Below are 18,660 nucleotides of genomic sequence, written 5' to 3'. Positions count from 1 at the left end.
CCACCACAGTTCCCCCTTTTAGAAAATAGGAAAAAGGTATTTTGTGGTATTCTTAGTATACATGCTAACCACTAAATGGATCACTAAAAGATTTTTTTTTAATTTTTTAAAATGTTTATTTTTGAGGGGCGCCTGGGTGGCTCAGTCGGTTGAGCGTCTGGCTTCGGACCAGGTCATGATCTCACAGTTTGTGGGTTCGAGCCCCACGTAGGGCTCTGTGCTGACAGCTCAGAGCCTGGAGCCTGCTTCAGATTCTGTATCTCCCTCTCTCTGACCCTCCCCTGCTCACGCTGTCTCAAAAATAAATAAAAAACATTTAAAAAAATGTTTATTTTTGAGAGAGAGCATGAGTGGGGGAGGGGTAGAGAGAGACACACACAAACACACAAACACAGAATCTGAAGCGGGCTCCAGGTCCGAGCTGTCAGCGCAGAGCCTGATGTGGGGCTCGAACTCATGAACCGTGAGATCACGCCCTGATCCAAAGTCGAACGCGTAACCGGCTGAACCACCCAGGTGCCCCTGGATCAGTAAAAGTTACAGAAGGAATATTTATATATAGTATGACGATTTCTTTGCTTCCAGGGAGTGGGCTACTGAGAGTTCTTCGAGTATACCAGCCACATCTCAAATGCTGACTGTTTTCTGTAAGAGAAGAAGACATTCACAACCCTCGGCCCAGCTCCAAAACAGGCAGAATGTGTGCCAGATTTGGGGACCTTGAGCTACGTTTGCCAATGTCAGCCTTTTAAAATGTTGCTTGTACTCTTCAAATGTGTGTAGTGAGCATATACTAGGTGATACCAATTCATACATAATTTATCTAATAACCCCTGAGCTATGTCCCATTAGCCCGCTTTATAGATGAAAGAAACTGTAGGATTTTATCATTCTGCCAGCTGTATTTTGGGCAATTGGTAAAAATAAAGTCATCACCACTTCAGTATATATATGACCTTGTATTGTCCTGGTTATTTATGGGATGATCTTGCCGTCTAACTAACTGCTGATGCCTTCAGGAAGGTCAGGCCTCAGGAGACCATAACCATGCTCTGATGTTTCCCTGTCCACTGACATGCTGTGCAGCTTTGGGTAAACTGCTTAGCCTCACTGGGCTGTGTTTGTAAAGCTAAGAAATTGAAAGAGAGCCCTGCAAAGTGCTCCCTGGTATCACAGAGGGGGGAAATCACTCTTGTTCAGGTTTACTCTTTTTTTTCCCAGCCCTGAGCTTAGAGGACTCTCATATCGGAGTTCCTGAATTGTTAAGGAAATCTACCGTGCTTGGTATCCTGGTGCTGAAAAATCGCAGCCTTTGCTCTACAAAGAAGTCCCCCTAAAAAGTGAAATTTGACATAAGTTTATAATCCTTAAAGACAGTCATCACTAGTCATGACCAAGGGACAGCTTCTAGAAACAACACTGCCTGGCCAATATTTCACGTTAATCCCTTCATAATCCTGTGCAGGATAATCATGATTCTCATCTTACAGGTGAGAACACACGCTACTTTGCTGGGAAATGCGCTAGACTTTCATTTTGCTATTCCTGGAGGAAAGTTTTCTAGATTTTCCAGGCTAAGTCAAAAGTTTACTGTAAGTAGTAAATGCTGTTTGGGAACCCAGAATTCAAGTTAATACAACAAACAACACGCAATCCTCACGAAAACGTTTTAAACAGAGTCAAGGCAGCCTGCGTGTAGTAAAGGGCATTCCTTATTTGTAAAGCTAAGCGGCTATCGTTCTGGCAGTTTCCATCATAACTGCACGGGGGCTCTGGAGTCACGCTGCGAGGTGCCTATCTAGTCATCTCCATTCTGTTATCATAATTACATGCAGAGAAGTCTAGTTTTCCTAGGGAAGGATCAAGGCCATAGGGGGAAAACTAGATTCATGGAGTTTCTCTTTTTTCTCAGGAGTGTTCATAGTAGCAAGGCTTGGCTATGGGCACGTTCTAGTCGGGAGCTTTTCTCTCTAGAAGGCCAACTGGAGTGCTGAGGGAGGTGGCTTCAGGCTGGCAGGGAAGAGCTGGGAGGGGAATGAGGGCAGAGGCTCTGGCCAGCAGTGCACAGAGGGCAGGCCTCGGCCCCCCTGTTTGTAGGGGTTGAGGCCCACAGAGGACAGCACTGGTTGACCAGATGAACGGTGGGTCCAGGACAAGCAGAGCATCCTACATTGTGCTGAAAAGCTTGCTCTCGGCCGCAGGTCCCACCCAGCAGCCACCGGGCACAGGTGGCTATTTAAAGTTAAATTAATTATGGCTAAATACAATTTAAACATCAGTCTGTCAACAGTGCACATGGCTAGCTGCAAAGATCTTGGAAGGCAGGGGTTGACTGCCACAACTTCAGGCAAGCTCTACTAAGCCACCCTGCTTTAGAATCTAGGTTGTGTGAGAAGTCAACACTTAAAACTCTTGAAGTTTAATCACCACCAGGGAAGTAGATACTACATAGCGGTTAACAGCACAAAAACTTGGGGTGCCTGGGTGGCTCAGGAGGTTGGGCATTCGACTTCTGAGGTCATGATCTTACAGTTCATGGGTTTGAGCCCAGCGTCGGGCTCTGTGCTGACAGCTCAGAGCCCGGAGCCTGCTTCAGATTCTGTGTCTCCCTCTCCCTCTGCCCCTCCCCTGTTCACACTGTCTTTCTCTCTCAAAAAATAAATAAACATTAAAAAAAAAAAAAGAGCACCAAAACTCTGCACTCAAACTTTGTACACTCATGTCCCAGGGTTCAAGCTTTGCTAGCTACATGACTTTGGGCAAGTCACTAACTTAATTAACTAACGTAATCCTCATCTGTGAAATGGGGATGATAGTCGTGCTATTTTTACAAGGTTATGGTGACAATTCAATGGGCTGATGTACGTAAAGCACTTACGACCGTTTCCAACATGTAGCACGTGCTATGTAAGTGGTAATCCTTAATGTTACCAGTTTCACATGAAAACGTACTTCTTTAATTTTGTACCTGCTACTGGCGAATAGACGTGAACTGATTCACACAACCCTATGTCCCTCTTCCCCATGAACCAAACCTTTTGGGATTGGTTCACTCTGCTGTTGGCCTGAGTACATGTCAGACCAGGGTGCGCTCTGCTCCTTACTTGTACAACAGAATGTCAGCTGCCTGGAGCACTGGGTACGTGAGCAGGCCCGCGGTTCCACCATGCTTCTGGGTGGCAGTCTTGGCCTGTGTGGTGAAAAGAGAGGAGGGAATGAAACCTGACATGCACCTAATTGTACCGCTAAGAAATCTTTAAAGCGAGTGAAAGGTAACCAGAAGCTAGCTGGACTAACGTTGTATCTCAGTTCCTTTCAGCAACACTAGCACACGCTGCAGGCGGAGGCAGGCATAAAGGAAGTCGACTTCACCACTGCCCATCTCATGGGTCCTGCACGATCAGTTTCTTATTCATTTAATTAAAACAAAGGATCTAAGGGTTTCCAGTTTCCAGGGTGCCCTGGTGGCTCAGTCAGTTAAGCATCTGGCTTCGGCTCAGGTCACGCTCTCACAGTTCTGAGTTTGAGCCTTGCATAGGGCTCACTACTGTCAGCACAGAGCCTGCTTTGGATCCTCTGACCCCCTCTTTCTCTGCCCCTTCCCTGCTTGTGTGCTCTCTCTCAAAAATAAATTAAAACGTTAAAAATGCATAAAGTAAAAAAAAAAGGGGGGGGTTTCTAGTTTCCAAATCAGGCAAACTCCGTATTTCACAAGTAAGGTCAGAAAACATAATGAAATTAGATTCCTGCAAATTAGTTAATTGAATAAATTAACATCAAACACCATATTGTGTCTGTGAAAGCCTCCCGGGAAGCCTCATACCGCGCTATTGACAAAAATGTAACATCCCCTCTAAAGTCACATTTTAAAAGCCCAAACCCAAAGAGTCTTGGCGTTTAAAAAATGAAACTAAGAGAAACTTTTAATCTAACGAATTATGAATCTGTCTTGATCTGTAGGTGCTGAAAATGAGAGGGGGTCAAGTGATTCCAGTGAATGGGACAAACTGTTATCGACGGACGTACTTCCTGGGGAAGCTGGTAGCATCACGAGAGGTGATACCAGAAGTATTAACTAGTGGATGCCAACCACAAGCTATGAGTACGTGCTCAGTGAACATAAGCCCTGGGGAGAGCAATCCCCTTGCCACAGCTAAGCTTTGCTGGCAGCTCATCTGGCTCTCTGGGTAGAACTACCTAATACCTAGTAGGGAATACTGTGTACAGTTTACTGGTCGTTGCTTCCAAGGCCTAAGCCCATCTCTTGTAAAATGACAGGTGGTTATTTTGTTGTACAGACATTATTCATTCAGTTACTATGAGTCACTTCTCTGAGGTCCGATTATCTCTGAAAGAAGTGAACAACTGAATATATAAACTTGTATGATCCTGAGGACCAAGTTCATGGGCTCATCACTTGGGCTTCCCCAACCAACAGGCAGATGCAACAGCTTCTCTTTAACCCTCTTCATGTCAATGTTCCATAACTTAGGTGCAGAGTTAACTCTTTCGGTTACTTCAGGTAGTTTCTGGCTTATAGCATCTAATGCTATAGGGCATCCAAAGGAAATTTGAAAGTCTGAACATATAATTCCTTCAGTACATCTCTTTTTTTTTTCCCCTCCTTCTTTTTTTAATCCATGTTTTTAGTTAATATTTTTCACATGACAAAAGAAGTATGTGCTTGCTAAAGATGGGAAACAGTACAAGAGTATAAATAGAATATTTATCTCCCTAGTTTTCCATAACAGCACTCTTTCTTGATTTTCTTCCCACTTCTCTTTGCAAGTTTCTTCTGGCTTCTTTCTATATTCTTGCTCCTTCTCCTGACCTTTTATTGGCAGAGCACTCTAAGTATCTGTGCTCAGTACTCTTCTCTTCTTCTTCTTCTTTTTTAGTGTTTTTTTTTTTTTTTTTTTTTTTGAGAGACAGCGTGAGCAGGGGAGGGTCAGAGAGAAAGGGAGACACAGAATCTGAAGACAGGCTCCAGGCTCTGAGCTAGCCGTCAGCACAGAGCCTGACGCGGGGCTCGAACCCACAAACTGCGAGATCATGACCTGAGCCGAAGTCGGACGCCCAACTGACTGAGCCACCCAGGCGCCCCTCTTTTCTTCTTACTGTAAACATTTCCATTCATAACTGTAATGATAACTCCAATTCTGACTTCTTTTTGAGTCTGGGTGGCTCAGTTGGCTAAGCATCCGGCTTCGGCTCAGCTCATGATCTCGCAGTTCGTGGGTTCGAGCCCTGTGCGCTGGGCTCTGTGCTGACAGCTGGCTCAGAGCCTGGAGCCTGCTCCAGACTCTGTGTCTCCTTCCCTCTATGACCCTCCCCTGTTCATGCTGTCTCTTTCTGTCTCTCAAAAATAAATAAAAAGCAGAAAAAAATTTAAATTATTTATTTTCTTAATAAAGTATTTTTATTTTATTTTTTAAAGTTTATTTATTTTGAGAGAGAGCAAGAAAGTGTGTGTGTGTGCGAATGGGAGAGAGGCAGAGAGACAGAGGGAGAGAGAGAATCCCAAGCAGGCTCTGTGCTATCAGCACAGAACCTGATGTGGGCCTTGATCCCACAAACTGCAAGATCATGACCTGAGCCAAAAGCAAGAGTTGGATGCTTAGCTGGCTGAGCCACCCAGGCAGCCCACATTTCTATTTAATGTAAGCTCTATGTCCAATGTAGGGCTTGAACTCATGACTGAGCCAGCCAGGTGTCCCTAATTTTTTTTTATGTAGAAATAGCCAAAGTTTTACTTTTTAATATTTAACAGCAGAACAGACCAAGGCCCAAGATGTGAAGTTACCATGTTAAAAAATTGGTGGGGCAGGAAGTGGAAATCACTCTTTAAACTAATAAAATTGTATGTGATAAGAAGAATACACAGTTTATGAAAAAATTAATTCTGAAGACATTCTTTTAATATAGCATAAAATAAATTTTGCAGTTTGTCCTCAGAATTCTGTTCATATCTCATTTCTGTCATATTTTTTGTTCCAATAATAATAAACTACTTGTATTTTCTTTTTTGTTTATTTATTTTTATTTATTTTTTTTAATTTTCTCAGTACATCTCTTAATTACAATGTCCATTATAAAGCCCAGTGTGCAGTGATTGCTGGGTAAAGAGAATGAAAGTTTAATTTGGAAAGGAGCAAATGGGAAAAGAACCCAATTTTTAAAAACTGCTATTGCATTAGACTTTATAGTCTTTCTATGTTAGAATGGTAGATCTTGAAATTACAAAGGAGGGGGGAGATGTGGAGGGCATCACTATTTATTGAGTGTCTATTATGTGCCCCAGATGCCTTACATCTGTGTTACCCCTTGTAGAATCTTTCAAATAACCCTGACCTCAAGCAACCTTGACCCCACCTTTCTGCCCTACTCTCCCCCCTAACCAAAACCAGGCTAGGTGCTCTTACATCCTTCTGATGATTGTGCACACTTTGATTGCTCGTGTAATTATCTCTGCCCAAGTAGATGACAAGCCTCATGAGAGTGGCTGTGTCCATCCATCCTGTTGGCTGCTGTGACTGTAGCACCTAGTGTGATATGAGACTTGACAGTACTTGTTAATGAAGGAATGACTGGAGAAGGTAGTAACAGGCTCTAGGATACGGCTGCCATTTGAAATCCATATCTCCCCCCACAAATAAAATATCCCGGACTATCCGGAAGTTCTCCATATACCACTTTGCTTTTGCAAAAGACCTATACTAGTGCTTGCTCTTGATACTGAAAGGAATCGGAAGAGGATTTTCACCTTCATGAAGTAGTACCTGCTTCCTGGTTCTATTCCACTGTGGCTTGAGAAGCATTTCCGAGGAATGCCCTTGTTTTGGGTAATGGGGGAAACCCGCATGTGTGTTCACTAGTAATGTGTTATCAGTAGGTCCTCAGACAATGATTTTAAAGTGGGGATATTTCCCATTAAATTAGTATTCAGTTCTTATAAAAAGGAATGCAGTATTCCATTTCGAGGATTATGATCAAATGGGAAAATATTGCCTAAAATCAAGATATGGTAGAGAATGTTATAAAATTTTGTTTCTAATTCCTGGCAGGCAATGATTCTGCAGTTTTAACACTACCTCTTATTTAGGTGCGGCCACTTTATTTTTTATTTTATTATTTTATTTTTTATGTTTATTTATTTTTGAGAGAGACAGAGCATGAGCAGGGGAGGGGCAGAGAGAGGGGGAGACACAGAATCTGAAGCAGGCTCCAGGCTCTGAGCTGTCAGCACAGAGCCCGACACGGGGCTTGAACTCACGAGCCGTGAGATCACAATCTGAGCTCAAGTTGGTCGCTCAACCAACCGAGCCACCTAGACACCCCTAGCTGCGGCTACGTGAAAGCTCTGATTCTCTCTGCGACTCACATGGAGGTTTCTGAACTAGCTTTTGAAGAAACCAATGGCCCCAAAAATACGCTGGAAAAAAGGTTGAAACTGAAACTCAGTGGTGATGTATGTGGGGTTACCTGTTCTCAGGTCATCCAACTGCAAAAGTAAGTGGGAGTGCAGTACTATGAACTATCCAATTTATCTTTCTCAGTTGAACTTCCTAGAAAAAGTACAGCCTTAATTTTTCTGTGGGTTTGAACTGTTTCCTGGAGGCAATTTGTTTAAATGTTCAATAAAATATGTTGGTTCTTCTCCCCACAATGGAAGCATTCGCGCCTGACTGTCGGGTAAGTACAGCGGCGAAGGAAGGCAGCATCAGAGGCCAGTAATCCAGAAATTGCGGCTGTCTGTTAATTATAATGCGGTGGGTTCAAAGTCATTACCAAATCTGTCCAAAGATCACTCTGATTCAATATACACAGATAAGATCAAATAGTTAGTAAGCTGGATATTTTTATCCTGTTTTTTATTAAAAGTTTTTTTTAATGTTTATTTATTTTTGAGACAGAGAGAGACAGAGTGCGAACAAGGGAGGGGCAGACAGAGAGAGAGACACAGAGTCTGAAACAGACTCCAGGCTCTGAGCTGTCAGCACAGAACCCGATGTGGGGCTTGAACCCACGAACCATGAGGTCATGATCTGAGCTGAAGTCGACACTTAACTGACTGAGCCATCCAGGCACCCCAAATGTTTATTTATTTTTGAGAGACAGAGACAGAGACAGAGCGCAAGCAGGGAGGGGGGCAGAGAGAGAGGGAGACACAGAATCTGAAGCAGGCTCAAGGCTCTGGGCTGTCAGCACAGAACCTGGTACAAGGCTTGAACCACTAACCATGAGATCATGACCTGAGCCCAAGTCAGATGCTCAACCGACTGAACCACACCGGTGCTCCCATCCTGTTTTTACATTGGAATTTTGGAGAACCCTTTTACATTTAGGACCCTGAGGCAGGGAGGTTAAAATGCTGTTCTAGTCACTAGTGAGTGACAGACCAGGGAGGCCAGTAAACTGAGGATTCCAGAGCTGAACACAAAAAATAAACCAGAGAAAGAAAAAATAGCTACACTGGGGACTTGGACTTCCTTCTTAATTAATAACCAGATCACTGGTGTTTACCTTCCACTGGTGTAAATGCTGTAACCGGGGCAGTCTGACTAGGCAGGTAAGGATCCAACTCAACTGTGTGTGTTCAGGCACCTAAAGAAATAAAACAGAACATTAGCAAAGGTGGTCAATGTTTTCTTGCACATAAGGCAAAACCAAACAGGCATTGCCAAGTGACTGAAAATACCCCATATCAAGGTAATTTTAAAAATGACAGGCAAAAGAAGCTGATCCATAATACACAAGATAACAGATGATGAAGAAGAAATTTTCAGAACTAAGCAATACAATTACTATTCCAGTGTTTAAATCTTCACGACATCCCTAACAAGTGACAGCCAGACTCTGCTTGGACGTCAGGGAAAGGGTTCCAAGGCAGCCTTCCATCTTTAGAAAGCCAAGGAAATTCTCACACACACACACACACACACACACACACATTCAAATCCTCTTTAAATAACTTATAAATAGGTGAAAGCAACTATAATACCTTACATGTAAATAGTATTAGGAGAGAAAAGTACTGGCCTCAAAATTAGTGATTGAATCATTTAGACCTGGAATAATTTGAAATTTGGTAATCACTTCATCATTCCAAAGGTTTTTCTTATGTTTATTTTTATTTATTTTTATTTTTTTTTACAGTTTCCATTTTTGTCTCCTTCTCCCTCTCCTCCTCCTTGTCTTCCTCCCCTCCTCTTCCACCCTCTTTTTAAAAAGAGGTCTAGTCAACAAGAAAATATAACCTTTTCTCAATTTGTTTTAACCAAATTTAATCAAGTAACCGAACCTGGCAACAGACGGGATGATTCCTGGGTCCAGGCCAGGTTTGAACTGATGACCGAGAATTTAAGGGCTAAGTATCCCATTTCTGGACTCGGGGGGATTCTGAACCCTTTATCCATTGTGGATTTTTTTCTTTTTTTTGGTGTCCATATGATTTCCTTAAAAAGCAGAGACTGTTGCCAACTCTGCAAAGTGGCCCCAAATGTGTTCTTTGTGGGTTTTGCAAAGGGAATATGAAAGAATGGAACCAAGGCAGCCCAGACCTATTTTACCAGCAAGGAATCACCATCTGGTGCAAGATAGTTTCTCATTTGTTTCCTCGAGTCAGGGAGAGAGAAGAGTTGTTTTTCACATGTTTGACAAGGAATTGCTTTTAAAGTTTTGCAAGTCATGGGGCTGAATCCGTCATCTTTCTTCCAAGAGGCATTTGGGTTTCAGTGAGAACAGCACTGTCCCAGCAAATTGCTAACTGCAGCTGTAAACAAACAGCTAACAGACAAAAACAGGCAAGAGGATTGTAGTTGCTTCCAATTGTCAAGCAAAACACATTCCCATTAGAACTAATAAAACAAGACTTGTTTTCCTGGCATGAAGAAGTAGGAGAAAAATTTTTTTTCTCCTTTACTGAATTAGGGAAAGCGATGCAAATATAGAAAATAACCATGCATATGTAGAAAGAGACAAGATGACTCATTTGCTTCAAGTCGGCCTTAAATGCTCAGTTTTGGTGATATGCAAAAAGGTACCACCACATCTTCATGAAATCAAGTATTTTCCTTGGAGTAACTTTTTTATTTGAACATATGGAATGAAACCTACTTAGTATTATATAGAGATCTTCCTGATATTTCCATGTAAGGGGGCATAAGAATAGTGAATCCAAACTATTCTTATGCAGAAACAGAGAAGTAAAACGTCAAAGGCAATTTTCATGATCATTTATAACATATCAATAATTTATCATTAATAATTATATAAGAAGGGGCAATCCCTTTCAGGATTTGGATCTCTTAATTTATCCATATTCATGACAACTGCTTGGGAAGGTTCAGATTTCTGTCTGGGGAGAAGTGAAAATGGTATCTAAATATAGTAATTCCCATGAAATGCTGTGAAACAAACAAAACAACAATTTGGTCTGTTTTAGCCACAGAAAAATAACAGCATGGAACACGGAAGGTGGCTTGTTGACCACCCACAAGCAAGTCAGCAGGGACCGAAAAATCTGATCCCTGAATTGTAACAAGTAAAGATGCATCCATCCTTGGGCCGTAGCAGTAAAGCAGAGTCTGGTACCCTGTGCTCGATAAATACTGGCTGAGTGCATGAACAGTATCAAAGGCTGCAGGGAGCAAGGTAAGGGCTCAAAAGAATCCATTCGATTTAGTAACAGACTTGGTGATCCAGGCAGAGCAGTTTCAGCCGAGTGACTGGGAGGGAAGCTAAATTCTGGAGGGGTGGGTTGAAGTGTGACAAGGCGGCAGGATAGGAAGGCAGGTACACAAGAAGTGTGGCAGAGTGGTGGCAGCTCTCCCTTCACATCGTGGTTGCCCAGGTCTGCATGCAAAGCTCCGCCACGTATGAGCTGGGTGACCCGGTGTTAGTGACTTGATCACTCTGTGTCTGTTCTGTAGTTTACAAACTGAGGTTAGCAACAGTATCCGCCTGACAGTGCTGAGAACAGTACCTAGCACACAGCAAGCACTCAATAAATGGTAGTTACTCTTATGGATAGGTTTCAGAAAGACTTTTGTTTTAAGTTTCTATTTTGAGATAATTGTAGATTCACATATAGCTGTAAAAAATAAGACAGTGCAACCCAATATACCTTCACTCAATTTCCCCCAATGGCAGCATCTTGCATAACTAAACTGCAATATCACACCCAGGAAGCTGAACTGGATACAATCCATCTACCCTGTTTAGATTTCACCAGTAGTACACACACTCATTGTATGGGTATATTTAGGTCCGTGCAATTATATCACATATGTAAAATGTTCCTTCTTTAAGGGAGGAGAGAGATGGGAATAACTAGTGAGGGTTAGAGAATAAAAACTTTATTTTGTTTTCTAAGGTGGGGTAGACCCATTTTCTATGAAATGCCTTCCTCAGAAGCAGGAGGAGGGGAAATAGATACAGATAAGAATCTATTTTATGGGATAGGAGTGGAGAGCAGAAAGTTAGAGAATTTCACATCTAATAGGCTCTGTTATTTCTGAAAACAGAGGACGGGTGAGCAGAAACAATATGGGATCAGAAATATACTCAGTGGAATTGCTGGGTTTGATAGGAAAGAACAAAAAATCCTAAGGCTTGATGTTTTGTGGATGCTTTTGTGAATGAAAGAGGACAACCCCGTTTATAAAATACATTCTTGGGAAAGCAATGCTGTTCTTCAAGGTAGACTAAAATGTTTCGCATAAATTGTAGGTTTTCTTAAAAATTTGCAGAGAAAAACGAAATCAGTTGATTGCATTTGATTTCCGTTAGCCAGCAAGAAAATCTTAAGAGGATCCAAAAAGTATTAAACGTAAAACAAAAAACATTGATAAATTAAACTACATCAAGCTTAATAACTCCTCTTTATCAAACACTACCATTTATTTAAAGAGGGAAAGAGGGAAAAGACAAGGGGTGCCTGGGTGGCTCATTTGGTTAAATGTCCGACTCTTGGTTTAGGCTCAGGTCATGCTCTCATGTTGGGAGTTCGAGCCCTGCGTCAGGCTCTGCACTGATCGTGTGGAGCCTGCTTGGGATTCTTTGCCTCTCTTTCTTTCTCTCTCTCTCTGCCCCTCCCTCACTTGTACTTTCTTTCTCTTTCAAAAATAAAGTTTATTTATTTTAAATATACCTTTTAATTTTTAAAAAATTTTTAAATGTTTTTTATTTATTTTTGAAAGACAGAGAGAGAGAGACAGTGTGAGCAGGGGAGGGTCAGAGAGAGAGAGAGGGAGATAAAGAATCCAAAGCAGGCTCCAGGCTCTGAGCTAGCGGTCAGCACAGAGCCTGATGTGGGGCTTGAACGCACAGACCATGAGATCTAGACCTGAGCTGAAGCTGGATGCTTAACTGAGTCACCCAGGTGCCCCATAAATAAACTTTTAAAAAAAGAAGGAAAAGGCAAGTGACAGAGTGGAAAGAGATATTTATAAACCTACACAGAATATATTGGTATACAGAATATGTAAAGGATTTCCACAAATTGATTAGACAAAAGCAGATAACACCATAAGAATGGGCCAAATGCATTAAGTTCAAATTCAAGTCATAATGTGACCCCATACATACTCATGAGAATGATTAAAATGAAAAAGTCAAATAATCCCAAGTATGGCAAGAATAGTGAGTAAATAAAATACTTTTCATTACTGTGAGATTGTAAACTAGTATAGCAACTCTGAAAACTGACTGCATCCACAGTTAACATTCATATAACAAACGACTCAGTTGTTCCATTTCTAGGCATATATCTAACAAAAATGTGTACATATGTTAGCAAAAATATATGTGCAAGAATGCACTGTAACAACCCCAAATTGTAAGCAATCCAAATGCCCACGTACACAGGATAAATTGTGGAATACTCATACAATGGAATACTGTAACAGTGAGGATGAAGGAACAATTACATTCGACAACATGGATGAATTTCATAAACATAATGTTGAGTGAAAGAAGCCAGACACCAAAAAGTATATACTAAATAATTCAAATGATTTCAAGTTTTAAAAACAGGATATTTAGAAAGGGGCAGGAAGAACATTCTGGGTACAAGTTCGTGGGCATGTTCAGCTTGCGAAAATAGATAAAAGGCCAGCAAACCTACATTTGTTCTTGAATAAGATGAAATTAAAATCTGTGGTATTTCACTCAACATTACATTTATGAAATTCATCCATGTTGTTGAATGCAATTGTTCAATCATCCTCACTGTTACAGTATTCCATCATATGAGTATACCACAATTTATCTCTCCGATAGGTGGGCCTTTGGATTGCTTACAATTTTTGGTGTCTAAAACAAGGCGGAGGAACTCCGGAATGGCAGAGTAATACCCTCTGAGATCTGCTTCTCCATAAAAGCAACAAGAACTCTAGCACAGATTGTCCAAGTCAATTTTTATAGAATTCTGGAAAAGTAACCAAAGGTTGACCATAAAGGGAAGAATACTTAAGAAAACTATCTGAATCTCAGGAGAACAGTTGTGTGGCATTTTAACTCACCCTATTCCCCTCATCCTTGCCCCATGTTTGGGGAGGCTCTGAAAACCAGTAGCCTAGCAGCCACTGGAAGGGGAAGATGGGATTTAGAGCTTCTCAAAAAGTCAATTTGCATCTATCTGAGCACAACTGTCACTGCTTGAGCGTCTGACAGCTCTGTGGGAAAACCTCATGGGCAGGGCTTGCTGTTCCCACTCAGTTGGAAAAAACAGTATCTGTAGGATATTTTCCAGAAATAATCAGCAGCAATGATTTAATATTGCAGCTGCCTGACGTGCAGATACCAGGAGGGTAAAACAAGGGGACAGCTAAACGTTTAAAGGAAAGAGCTGGGAAATGATACACCCGTGGGATGCTTTGGAAAGATTTGACATATTCGTGGGCATCTGAAAAAATACACTCACGTGTATGGCTATGCATTTGTCCAGAAGAGACCCTAATCTTTCACCTCCACCTCACCTTGATGCCCTGTATTATCCCCTCAGCAAAGGGTCCAAAATACAGGATCAAGGCATTCGGGAATGTCTGTTTAATTTTTACCTGAACACTAATTAACCCAACAGAGACTGTGGTGGCCAAACATGGCAGCGAAGACAGACTTCACAGAAGAACTCCAGAAAAGTCAACACACAGAGAGTAATGATAAAAATGAACCCTACAATAAAAATATTAATGATGAAGTTTACTTTTTTTCATTAAAAAAAAATGAACCCTAAGTGTGTGAGGGATTTCGCTGGAGAATTCTTACAAACATTAAAACAACAAACAACAAATAACCAATTCTTCATAATCTCTTCCAGAAAATAAAAAATGGAGGGCGAGCCTCCCTTCTCCTTCTAGGACGTCAGTACTATCTTGATACCAAAGCCGGGCAAACGCATCGCGACAAAAGACGGCCACAGACCTTTATGAATACCAATGCAAGAATCCTTGACGAAATACCAATGAGCCAAATCCAGCAACATATACAATTACACAACATGATCAAGTGGGATTCGTTCCAGAAAGGCAAGCTTGGTTTAATAGCCAAACATCCGTCAATGTGATACTACAGTAATTTAACAGTGCAGTACTGGTGTAAGGATGGAATATACAGACCAACAGAATTGAGAGCCCAGAAGTAAATCCACACAACTACAGTCTTGATTTTCACCATGGGTGCCAAGACAATTTAATGGGGCAAAGAATAGTCTTTTAACAAATGGTAGTGGGATAAGTTAATATCTACATGCAATGTTTATGTGCACAAGTATGATACTGGACCCGAACCTCCCACCATCTATAAAAATCAATTTAAAATGGATCACAGACCTAAATGCAACAGCCAAAACTATAAAATGCTTAGAAAAAAACATAGGCATAAATCTCCATGACCTTGGGTTAAGCAGTGGTTTGTTAGCTAGACACTAAAGGCATAAGGAACAAAAGAAAAAACAATCAACACACTGGACTTCATCAAAATTAATAACTTTTGTGTTTCAAATGAAACCATTAAGGAAGTGAAAGAGGATTCACAAAATGGGGACGATATTTGCAAATCATACATCTGGTAAGGGAACTGTATCCTGAATATTAAAAAAAAACGTTTATAACTCAACCATATAAGTCAAATAAATCCAATTAAAAAATGAGCAAAGGATTTGAAAAGATATTTCTCCAAAGAAGATAAATAGCCAATAAGCACAGAAAAAGATGCAATATCATTAGTCATTAGGAAAAGATAAATGAAAACCACATTAAGATACCACTTCACACTCACTAGGATAGTTAAAATAAAAAAGACAGACAATCACAAGTATTAGAAAGGAACTGGAAAACTTGGAATCCCTATACGTTGGTGGTCGGATTCTCGTACAAAGCAATGAAGCCACTTTCAAAACAGTTTAACAGTCCCTCAGAATGTGAGGTGTGGACTTACCCTATGACTAGCAATTTCACTCCTAGGTTTACATCAAGATAACTGAAAACATAAATCCATACGAAAAACTTGACACAAATGCTCATGGCGGCATTATTCACAATAGCTAACAAATGGAAACAACTCATATGTCTGCTGACTGATGAATGAGCAAAATGTGGAATATTACTCAATAATAAAAACTGCTAAAACATGGATAAACATTGAAAACATTATGCTCAATGAAAGAAACCAATCACAAAATAACACATACCATATGATTCCCCTTGTATGAAATGTTCAGAAGAAGCAAACCCACAGAAGACAAGGTAGGGGGCTGGGTGCCAGGGAGTGGGCAGAGAGGGCAATGGACACCAGGTTTCTTTCTAGAGCAACAGCGTGTTCTAAAATTGATGGTGGTGATGGATGCAAAACCTGGAAATATACTGAAGGCCATTAAACTTACACTTTATTTTTTTTTAATTTATTTTATTTTTGAGAGAGAGAGAGAAGGCGAGCATGAGTGGGGGAGGGGCTGAGAGACAGAGAAGGAGAGAGAATCCCAAGCAGCCCCTGCACTGTCAGCACAGAACTGAACGCAGGGCTTGAACTCATGAACCATGAGATCATGACATGAGTTGAAATCAAGAGTCAGATGCCAGCCGGGCACTCCAATTAAACTTACACTTTCAATGAATGAATTGTATGGTATATCTCAATAAACAGTTTAAATAACTATGCAGGTACAGTTTATCACAACTATCCCTTGAGCCATCAGCAATTATTTTGTGGCAATAAAGATAACATCATCACAGGAATCCAGATTTAGTGTGATCTCTCTTTTCCTCCATACAGGAAAAGCCCCTAAGTCAAAGCAAACTGGAGATCCTTTCAAACTGGTTAGTGCGGAGACTGGGTTCTCATCAATGAAGAAAGATAAAGCTACCAGAGCTGCCACTGTGTTTGGTTGAGACATCCCTCTCATTTCAACCCATTCTGATCAGGTTTTTAGCTCGACTGCTCCACTGTACCCGCCCACCACTGCCAGCAAGGGTAGTGGCTAGAATAAACCATTACTATTATATTAATATTGTCTTAATATTGCAGACACCCAGGCTTTCGTCCTTGATTTCATACCTCTATTCTTTTCTACACTCACTTTTTGTAATTTCATCTCATAATATGGCTTTAGATACAATCAGGGTTTTTTAAAGAGTTTATATATTTATTTTGAGAGAGAGTGACAGAGAGAGAAAGCATGAGTGGGAGGAGGGGCAGAGAGAGAGGGAGAGAGAGAATCCCAAGCAGGTTCCACACTAAGCCTTGATGCAAGGCTTGAACTCACAAACCGTGAGATCATGACCTGAGCCTAAATCAAGAGTCGGACGCTCAAACAGTTAAGCCACCCAAGCACCCCAATAATCATGATTTTAAACACAATCTATACCACTGATGACCTTTGATCATGACCTGAGCTGAGGTCGGCTGCTTAACTGACTGAGCCACCCAGGCGCCCCTTGGCTTTCTTATATTAAAAAAATAATTATAGGGGCGCCTGGGTGGCTCAGTCGTTTAAGCATCTGACTTCGGCTCAGGTCATGATCTCACAGCTCATGGGTTCGAGCCCCACGTCGGGCTCTGTCCTGACAGCATGGAGCCTGGAGCCAGCTTCAGATTCTGTGTCTCCCTCTCTGTGCACTTCCTCTGCTTGTGCTCGCTCTCTCTCTCTCAAAAATAAACAAACATTAAAAAAAGAAAGTCAAGCAAGTATGACAAAATGTTAACAATATTCACCCTTGCTATTGGAAACATGAATGTTTGTTACACTATTCTCTGTAACAATATCTAATTAACAAAAAGAAATACAGAATACCATGGTTCCCAAAGCCATAGCTGCTAGATACCAATCAATCCTGTTCAGGCAATTAGCTGGCTCAGTACATACTGGATCAAATGTCTAAAATACCTTCAGTGTCCCTCAGGATTTTATGATTTCCCGTATAAACATTATCTTCCCAGGAATCAGGTCTCATAAGTTTGGGTTAAGATTTACATTATCAACGATAAACTTCCACTCGTTCTCCTCAACAGTCAGTATTTATGTGTATACATTTGGATTTTTTTTGATACATTCTTTTAGTCCAATATTTCCAAGGCTAAATAAACAGCTTCTATCAGCCTGAGGTTGAATTAAAACTCATCCTCATCTAAAATGTATTGCTTATTACGTATATGTATTATGTGTGTACATATGTATTTTGTTTTTTAGAACTTTTTAAATGTTTTATTTATTTTTGAGACAGAGAGATACAGAGCATGAGTGGGGGAGGGGCAGAGAGCGGGGGACACAGAATCCGAAGCCGGCTCCAGTCTCTGAGCTGTCAGCACAAAGCTCGACACGGGGCTCAAACCCATGAACCGTGAGATCATGACCGAGCCGAAGTCAGACACTCAATCGACTGAGCCATCCAGGCACCCACCCCTGAACTACTTCTTAAGAAGCTCCCCAAAAACCTTCAACAATAAACTTTTCAGTACACATTTTATTATTGAATACAAAGATAGGCACCTGTCATTAATGTAATCTGCCCTTTCCAATTCCATGCCACCCTTAAGTCTTCAGAGTACCAAGAAGCCTGAGTGGGAGCAGTATTCTGTGCAGTGGGGTAGGGCAAGAAAGAAAGTTGGCATTTACCAGGTAGGATATGTCATATTATTTAAATATCCCTGTGACAGACATTAAAACAGGGGTTCAGAGAACTTGCCCAGCATGTGACAACAGTGAGACTCAGGCCAACTATATCTGGATGCAAAACCTGTACTTTTTCCACTATTGCTATGACAGTAAAATAGAACTTCTCTCGAAAGTATCATTAAGATACAACTGAATCCTGGGGTCCAGACGGAGGCAGCAAAATGACCGTAGCTTGCTCATCACGTCACACAGTGTGTAGCTCCAGGCAAGGAAGTGGGAAGTGTTACCAGTGGAAACTTCTTAGAGAAAGAAATACATGAGTAGCTTGGTTGTACAATTTCCCTAACTTCTATTATTTATACCATGAGCCATTCAGCTCCTTTGTCTCTCTCCCTAGAAATGTTAGAGGTAATGGGAATTTTACAAATCACTTCCTCAAGTCCATTAATCTATAGGGATGCTTATTTGCTTCCTTTCTTTTTTAAAAAATGTATTTAATGTACATAAGTGATCTCCACACCCAATATGGGGCTCAGACTCACAACCCT

General features: G+C 41.2%; 1 protein-coding gene across 1 annotated transcript in view; it reads right to left on the bottom strand.

Annotated features, from left to right (window-relative positions):
* WARS2 (tryptophanyl tRNA synthetase 2, mitochondrial) overlaps positions 1 to 18,660 on the bottom strand; it is a 90,890-nt gene that overhangs the window by 16,266 nt on the left and 55,964 nt on the right. Inside the window, exons 3-4 of the mRNA XM_029948311.1 lie at positions 8,524 to 8,604; positions 3,105 to 3,190 (exon numbers count right to left, since the gene is read on the bottom strand). Coding sequence (XP_029804171.1) covers positions 3,105 to 3,190; positions 8,524 to 8,604 — 167 coding nt within the window. The remainder of the gene's footprint in view (positions 1 to 3,104; positions 3,191 to 8,523; positions 8,605 to 18,660) is intronic.

This window comes from Suricata suricatta, chromosome 8 (assembly GCF_006229205.1).
Source record: "Suricata suricatta isolate VVHF042 chromosome 8, meerkat_22Aug2017_6uvM2_HiC, whole genome shotgun sequence".
Classification (NCBI taxonomy): domain Eukaryota; kingdom Metazoa; phylum Chordata; class Mammalia; order Carnivora; family Herpestidae; genus Suricata; species Suricata suricatta.
This window is presented reverse-complemented; position numbering and strand designations above follow the sequence as displayed.